The 7,585-nt window shown below is 30.2% G+C and overlaps 1 protein-coding gene and 1 long non-coding RNA gene across 5 annotated transcripts; both read left to right on the top strand.

Annotated features, from left to right (window-relative positions):
• Nucleotides 1–1,206: 1,206 nt before the first annotated feature.
• On the top strand, nucleotides 1,207–4,261 carry LOC116345169 (abscisic acid and environmental stress-inducible protein-like). Of its 3 annotated transcripts, none has more exons than XR_004201481.1 (6): nucleotides 1,207–1,336; nucleotides 1,413–1,488; nucleotides 1,664–1,723; nucleotides 3,086–3,124; nucleotides 3,199–3,788; nucleotides 3,866–4,261. XR_004201481.1 is itself a non-coding variant. In XM_031774326.1 (6 exons), the coding sequence occupies exons 1-6, from the start codon at nucleotides 1,319–1,321 to the stop codon at nucleotides 3,294–3,296; spliced, it is 315 nt and encodes a 104-aa protein (XP_031630186.1). In that variant the 5' UTR covers nucleotides 1,207–1,318; the 3' UTR covers nucleotides 3,297–3,507. The 3 variants fall into 3 exon arrangements, 2 of the variants coding, with proteins under 2 accessions (XP_031630186.1, XP_031630185.1); XM_031774326.1 differs by lacking the exon at nucleotides 3,866–4,261 and adding an exon at nucleotides 2,161–2,184 and having other exon boundaries at nucleotides 3,199–3,507; XM_031774325.1 differs by lacking the exons at nucleotides 1,207–1,336; nucleotides 1,413–1,488; nucleotides 1,664–1,723; nucleotides 3,086–3,124 and having other exon boundaries at nucleotides 3,663–3,788.
• A 1,261-nt stretch (nucleotides 4,262–5,522) lies between these two features.
• LOC116345172 lies at nucleotides 5,523–7,003 on the top strand. Of its 2 annotated transcripts, none has more exons than XR_004201483.1 (6): nucleotides 5,523–5,634; nucleotides 5,720–5,958; nucleotides 6,022–6,076; nucleotides 6,264–6,278; nucleotides 6,639–6,668; nucleotides 6,737–7,003. It is a non-coding gene; the product is annotated as an uncharacterized LOC116345172 (long non-coding RNA). The 2 variants fall into 2 exon arrangements; XR_004201484.1 differs by having other exon boundaries at nucleotides 5,587–5,601; nucleotides 5,748–5,958.
• The last annotated feature ends 582 nt before the right edge of the window (nucleotides 7,004–7,585 follow it).

Here is a 7,585-nt window from a genome sequence, read left to right as displayed (position 1 = left end):
ATATAAAAGTGAATAGTTCAAACCACAGTGAGTGAATTATAATTTAAATCCAATTTATTTACAGGGATATTTTAAATATTAAAGCGGCCATCACCACTAAAAAAAATGTTAGGACGAACATGAAAACATTGAAATTTACCTCTTTGAAAACAACCTTTTTGATTTTGTCCAAATCAAATATCTCCAATCAATAAATGTGATTAGGAAAATATGAAATGAGTTTTAATTCCAATCAAAATCATTTTTATTCAAGCAACAATTTATCGCATTCATTTATATAGAAACTTTCGTGCAAACATCGTTTTTAGAATGTATATTGATATTGACTTCTTTGTATTTGTAATGTTGGTGCCAAAGCAAAAGCAAGCGTAAAAACCAATTGGATGATCTCCATGATCTAAATTGCAAATTTAATTATTATTCATCAAATGATACGACTCTTTCTACTTGCCTTGTACTTGTTCCGCTTAAAACAATATTTTCATATTATTATTAGAAAATTATGCATTTTAACAGGATCTGTGGACACTCTTGATAGTTTCCGGTATGGATAAATATGAATTCTTCAATTGAAATATACAATTTAATGTTGAAATCGGCTATAATATGGTGAAATTGGGTAAGATGTGAATAGCCTAAATTTCAAATTAACTACATCGTATATTTCAAATACATAAAAATGTTCGAAATTCATCGGTACTGTCATAACATAAACCAAATTGAAATTGCAATTGAAATTTCATTGAAGTAAATAAATTTATGTTCACGGCGGATATTTGCACATTTATATGTTAATTTTGCTGGATTTCTGGTGATATCTTATGCATATGATGGCATTGACGGCGTTTTGTAAACAATTTTGAGCTTTTCTCATAGGTAATGTCTGGCGTAATGTCATTTCTAGTCAAAATCTTTGACGCCTAATCGATTCTCTCTTTTTTTTTCTTCAAATTACGAATTTTTATTTGCTTACGCGCAATAACGAGAACATTACAAAGATTCTCGGATGCAACACTTTGCTCACCTCCTATTCAATTTAATTATATCTTTAATTGATATGAATTTAATTAAGTTCATTAAAATAATTTAACAATGTTTACGATCGGTGAGGTTCACATTGATTTCTAATAGATTTTATTTTATTTTCTATTTTATGAGCTCATCTCTCATTGTTTTGCACATTTTTCGGAGAGAATAGAACGCAAACACGATTGAAGCTTGTGTAAAACATATAAAAGCGATCTCAAATCATACTCTGATATCAGTTGATCGTGCAAATTCGTTCGTATCAATATTTATCGAAAAGTGTTTAGGAAAAATGGTGAAGATCTTGTTTGTAAGTGCCTTATTTCGCTCTGAATTGATTCAACTGTAATTGCAAAAGTGATGTTTTTTTATTTGAATATTTTCAGGCGATTTTCGTGATTATTGCCATGGTGTTATCGGCAATGGCCATTCCAACGCCAGAGGCAGGCAAAGGGGGATATGGTAAATTGAAGTGTTTCAATTAAAAATTTGTGTACATAGAACGATGGGCAATTTTTCGTGGTATATACAAAAACGAGATCGTGCCATTTTCTTTTGCACAAAATTTACACATTTTTCGTTTGGAAATTATGAAAATAGAATAAAAATCCGAGAAAACACATTTTTTTTGCCCTAGGAAATAATGGATACGGTGGAGGTTATGGTAATAATGGATATGGTGGATACAATAATCACGGTAAGCATTGTTTTCCCTTTTCAATGATAAATATTTAAAAAATCCAACATTGAAAAATAGAATTTCAATTGGAATGAGGAAACAAATGTTGAAATTTTCACCGTGAAAATATCTTTTTCTTCTTTTTTTTTTGAATCAGTTTTCACTTTTTTTTTGTGTTAAACTGTAATTTCCTGCGTTTATTTATAATTTTCATTTTAAATTACAATCTTATAACTTAATAATTATAGGTTTTAGAAAAACACGAATTCAAGTTTAATTAGCTTTCAATCGTAGTAAATGTTATTATAGCTCATGACGGAAAAGTAAAAAAATTGCGAATCTGTTAACGAAAAAAAATGAAAGGGAATTATTAATTATTAACCGGTCATTAAACTAAAACAAAGTGCGCATTTGTATACGAAAACTGATGGGAATTGTTTTATTTTATTGTTTAGGATACGGCGGATACAATAATCATGGTAACTACAATCAATTTTACTAAAGTATATTATCGTTTGTCTTCGCTTATGAAAAGAAATTTGAATATGATGTGACAAGAATAAACATTTTTTTATTACGATCGATATATGATAATATTTTCACATAGTTTATTTGTTATACCCGCATCGATTCATATGTGAGATGTATCACTTTCATTTTCTCATATAATCAAAAGTTCATGTGACACCGTGAAATTGCGCTATTTCATTTAGAAAATATTTATCGTTTAATCATTTAAATCGTTGCGGTGTACAGGTTATTTTTATTTGCAAACAAATTAGTCGCAGCCGAAAAATCATCGTCAATGTGAGCTCACAATTAAAAATGAGTGTACACAGAAACAAATATCCGAGTACGGTTACTCGCACTTGCGGTGTTAGCAAAAAGTCTACCCTTCAAAATAAGTTACGCACTCTATTTTACTCTATTTTTGGTGTTAATTTCATCCAAGTGAACACATCATAGTGAAATAAGAGATACATGTGTGGTCATAGCCGCATGCGTTCAACGTACATATGACTACACATGTATCTCTTCTTTCACTACGATGCGTTCACTTGGATGAAATTAACACAAAAAATAGAGTAAAATAGAGTGCTTAACTCATTTTGAAGGGTAGACTCTTTGCTAACACCGCAATGGCGAGTAACCATACTCGGATATTTGTTTCTGTGTAATCTGACAAAACTGAAAAATCCAACGATTTGTTGTGTTCTGTTATCAGCTGTCTGAAAAATTCCCATGTCATGAGACATTTCTCTTTTGATCACATTTAAAATGATAAGAATTAAAAATGTTTTTCATATTTGCAATTATTTGCGACAAAAAAGAGAATGATTTAAATGAAGTAAATTAATTTTATCAATGTTTTGACTTCAGGCTACCATCATGGAGGTGGACACAACAATGGTTACTATGGTACGTGTTCAATAATCGAATTTGGCTTTTGCAAATGAATTTTGAGAAAATGTTCAAAAAAATTATTCACGCAGGTGGATATAATAATCATGGTTACAACAATGGCTACAATAATGGCTACAACAACCATGGCTATCATGGTAACAATTATGGCTACCATGACCATTACTAAATGAGATGCCTCTTCAGAACTTAAATGAAGATTTTTTATTCGTCTTATGCAATTTTATTTATTCAATAAAAATCTATTTATTCGACGAAAACAATTTCAAATACACTTCTTTATGCTGACGATTGAAATTATTAAATGGGAATGTAAAGAAGGGGAAAAAAATAAATAAATGAATAAATGGCTTGTCAGCCAATCGAGAAAGTTAATAAAATGTGTGTTTCAATGAATGTACGTGTGATGAGGAGAGAAGGGTCTTTTATTAAGTCGAACGAATGGAAAGGCTATTTATGAAACTAATTGCAATTCATTAGAAGCTGTCAAAATCAATCAAACTGGGTTATCAAGTTGCTAGATTGTGTATTTCGCGATCACTCAAAGGCGATCACTTGCGTCGTACAGAAGACAAAGTGATTGTTGTTTTGTCAATGTTATTTAATCGTTCAATTGGTTTGAAATTTTTGCAAATATAAAATGAGTGCAAGCAAGTATTTGGTGAGAATTTTTTGACCGTTTCTTGTGAGAGTAGCATAAAAAAACTTAGTCATTTAATTGTTGTTTTTTTTTTGTAGTTTTTGTGTTGTTTTCTGGTATTAACTGTATGGGCAACAGTGAATGCAGAGGATATACGCATCGATTGGGTTGGTGAACCGAATCATTCACAACCACAAGATCCGGCTCCAAAACATCAAGAAAACAAATTGAAAGCAACAAATGAATACAAATTACAACTGGCGAATGAACACGGGCCATCTTATCAAAATGAAATTCCAGACAGTGATAGCAATGACGATGATTTACAACAACGACAACAGCCCGAACCAATTTCACCCATTTTTGGAAGAGGAACATATCTTGAATTTGTTGAACAACGAACATTGAAACCATAACTTTTAATTATTATTTTTAAAATTTTGTGAATGGATTTCCAGAAAGCGAAATAAATGACGTGCTGTTTAGTAGAAAATTATGATTGATTTTGATTTGGTGCATTTTTGATGAACATTTTTCTAAGAAACCGATATGAAATTATGTAAAGGTATTTCTTGGAATAATGTTAAACTTTATATTTGCTTTATAATTTTGAAGAAAAACAATCGGAAATATATATCAACTTGATATTATCAAGTTCAATACCATAATGGAAACGTACAATTTGTCACGGTGGCCGATTGAATTATGTAGCTAAACTGGTCTAGTTTTTTTGTTTTTCTTTTTGACATTCCATTATTTTGTTATAAATATGTTGCACCGTGCACACTGTAATTAGTCTAAAGGCAAAAAACGATTGAAACAGTTAACAAACTAAAACAGCTATCGCAGAAATGATTGGGATTAAAACATTTTTGGTAATTATTTTGGTAACAATTATAAAAATAAAAATATAAAAAAATAACTTTATCGATGTAGATTTCCCTGGTGATGTCAGCCAGCATATTGTTCGTTGCTGGAAATCCAGCCCGTATCGGTCATCATTCACATCACCATTCAATGCACCGAGGTCCGTTTGGTATACATACACACCACAGCTCACATCATACACATGTACCGGCACGCTTACCACTACGTCCGCTCATTGGATAAATTGCTGCCTTTCAACAATCATATTCAACGAAATAAGAAATAAAATGATATGAACCAAATAAACTAATCGAAATGATATAAGGAACTGAAAGTTTTTTTTTATTGAAATATTAATGTAATTTAAAAATTCAATTCTTTTCATCGTTTTTTTTTTGTCTCATCAGACTTATGCTACAGCTAATCACAGAAAAGTAAAGAATATATATAATAATTGATTTTACTAAAGACACAATTTATTTAAAATCCCATAATTAATCTTCTTTAATTAATGAACATATTTACAAAACTTCATTTTGACTCTGAAAGCGGTTTTCTTTTAATCTTGTATAAAAATAAATGCAAAGCCTAACTATAATTTACTTTTTTTTGCTTCCTATATGAAAGCTGGCGAGTTTTAGTAGGATGTAGAAAAATAAATGTGAATTAATGAACAATAAATTCTATCTACTAGCATATGTAAGTGTAAGCAGTTATAGATTACGCATCAGGCTCGGGGCTTTACCAAAAAACCGGCTCTAGTGCATACATTGTACACTATTTCTTATTTCAATAATCGAACTATTAAACTATTAAAATGTTTCGCCACAGTATAGCTTGATGTTATAACTGTGCTGTGCGCTGTACGCGATGTGCTTTTATAAGTGATCAATTTTCTCTGAATGTGTGTGGAATCAAGTTTTTTATGGTTTTGGGTTTTTTCTAGTCGTGATAAAAATTTCGAATTGTACGTAATATGAATTGTTTCAGATGCTATATGGTACGATGTGAATAATTGTCATTTGAACTCATCAAGCCTAAACATGTTCACGTTTTTTTTCTTTGAATTTATAATTTATTAACAGTAGCGTAATTCCCCGTGGATTTTCTTAGGTCATCTGTTTGGCACATTCGAAAAGAATAGAAATCAGGAAGGAGTGAGAAATGAAATGATTTTGTCTAGAATATAAAAGGCAACATTTTTCAAACGTAGATCAGTTGATCCTATATACAACGTTCCAGACGGTTTCAAATAACTTTAATTCCTAAGCAAATTAATTGTAAAAAAAAATACTCTTTTGTTAACAAAATGAAAGTCATTTTCGTAAGTAAAGTGAAATCAGCTCTCCTACATAGAAGCCAACAATGACTTTTTTTATACTTTCAGGCAATATTTGTTGTTTTTGCTTTAGTTATGTCCACTTTCGCTGTTCCAGCTCCAGGTAAATAAATCAACATTTTCCGCTTTAGTTACGTTACATAACATTATCAAGCATTTTCATTTCATACTTGAAAAATACAGTGAATCTCACTATTTTCATAATGCGGAAACTGTATAATATTGGAGTTTGAAAAAAAAGTATAATTCATATTGAATAAATAACATTTTTATGCTTAATTCCATTTTAGGGCACCATCATCCAAGTAAGTAATTGCATCCGACTGCGAAATTTGTTCAAAAAAACTATTGCATGTAATAGCATACAGCGAATAGTGTAATTGTTAAAAAGGAAAAAAGCATAACAATTTATAGTAATGATTGTTGTGATTGGTGTTGAATGTTGATATAAAAATTAAATTACTCGTAAAATTGGTTAATTTAACACAATTTTATAACTAGTAATATGGTTCACATTTAAAATGATAAGAATTCTCAGCCAATATTAATTCGGACCAAAAAATGTTTTTCGTATTCTCAGTCATTTGCGACAAAACAAGAGTTAATGTAGCATCTGGAATGATTTAAATCATGTTTTTTTAACTTTATCAATATTTTAAATTCAGGCTACAATCACGGAGGTGGACACAACTATGGTAGGTATTCAATAACCAAATTTGCAGTGATTTTCGACAAAATTTCAAATAAAAAATTATTCACACAGGTGGACATAATCATGGCTACCACGGCGGCTTCAATAACGGCCACAACAACCATGGATATCATGGTAAGAAACATAGCCACCATCATGGCTAGTCTGACCACTATTACTACATGAGATTCCTTGAATGTATTCGTCTTATGCAATTGTATTTATTCAACAAGAATTGACGAAAATAATTTCAAATGCATTTCTTTATGCTTACAATTGAATTTATTATTATTTAATGTTAATGAAAATGTAAAAAAGGGAAAAAAAATCAATTATTGATATTTCAACTTATTTTCTTTTTACAAAAAATATCAAACCGTTAGAATTTCAATAAAACAATAAAGATATTCTTCTACAGAAAATCAGTCTTTCAATTTAAAATAATAAATACCCTTCAATTCGATTGGAATCTGTCACTTACACTTCGTGTTAGCATATACATTTTGTGATCATCTTTCATTTATTTGTTTCATTTTGTGAATTCGCTGCTGCACAATGAAAAATAAAATTATCTCAATGGGAATGACAACTGCAATGTATCACAGTAGACAGAGCGAGAGTACCATTGATTTTTTTCTATCACTCTTATGCATTGGATTACAAGCATGAAATCGTTTCTGTAATTGTAAAAGAAACGAAAAATAGTGCAATCAACCTATTTGCATTCGAAACTTAAACTAACCGAGGGTAAAATAGAATAAATACGAGTTTTTTTTCGCAATCCAATTAGTTATCGAATCTTGAAGAATTCACCTGTCAAATAAAGCTGTTGGTTCGAATATTAATAAGAAGAACAATTGCAATGTATTACAATAGACAAAGCATATTATTGATTTTTTCTCATACATTCTATTTACAAGT

This window comes from Contarinia nasturtii, unplaced genomic scaffold (assembly GCF_009176525.2).
Source record: "Contarinia nasturtii isolate CC-2019 unplaced genomic scaffold, AAFC_CNas_1.1 Cnas_scaffold_1240, whole genome shotgun sequence".
Taxonomy (NCBI): Eukaryota; Metazoa; Arthropoda; class Insecta; order Diptera; family Cecidomyiidae; genus Contarinia; species Contarinia nasturtii.
Note: the sequence above shows the minus strand (reverse complement) of the source record. Positions and strands in the feature narration are given on the sequence as shown.

Excerpts from the sequence above, each read along its gene's own strand:
- LOC116345169 (XM_031774325.1), top strand. The coding sequence starts at position 3,768 with ATGAGTGCAAGCAAGTATTTG. Across the intron at positions 3,789-3,865 it reads TGAGTGCAAGCAAGTATTTG|TTTTTGTGTTGTTTTCTGGT; the intron begins GTGAGAATTTTT and ends TTTTTTTTGTAG.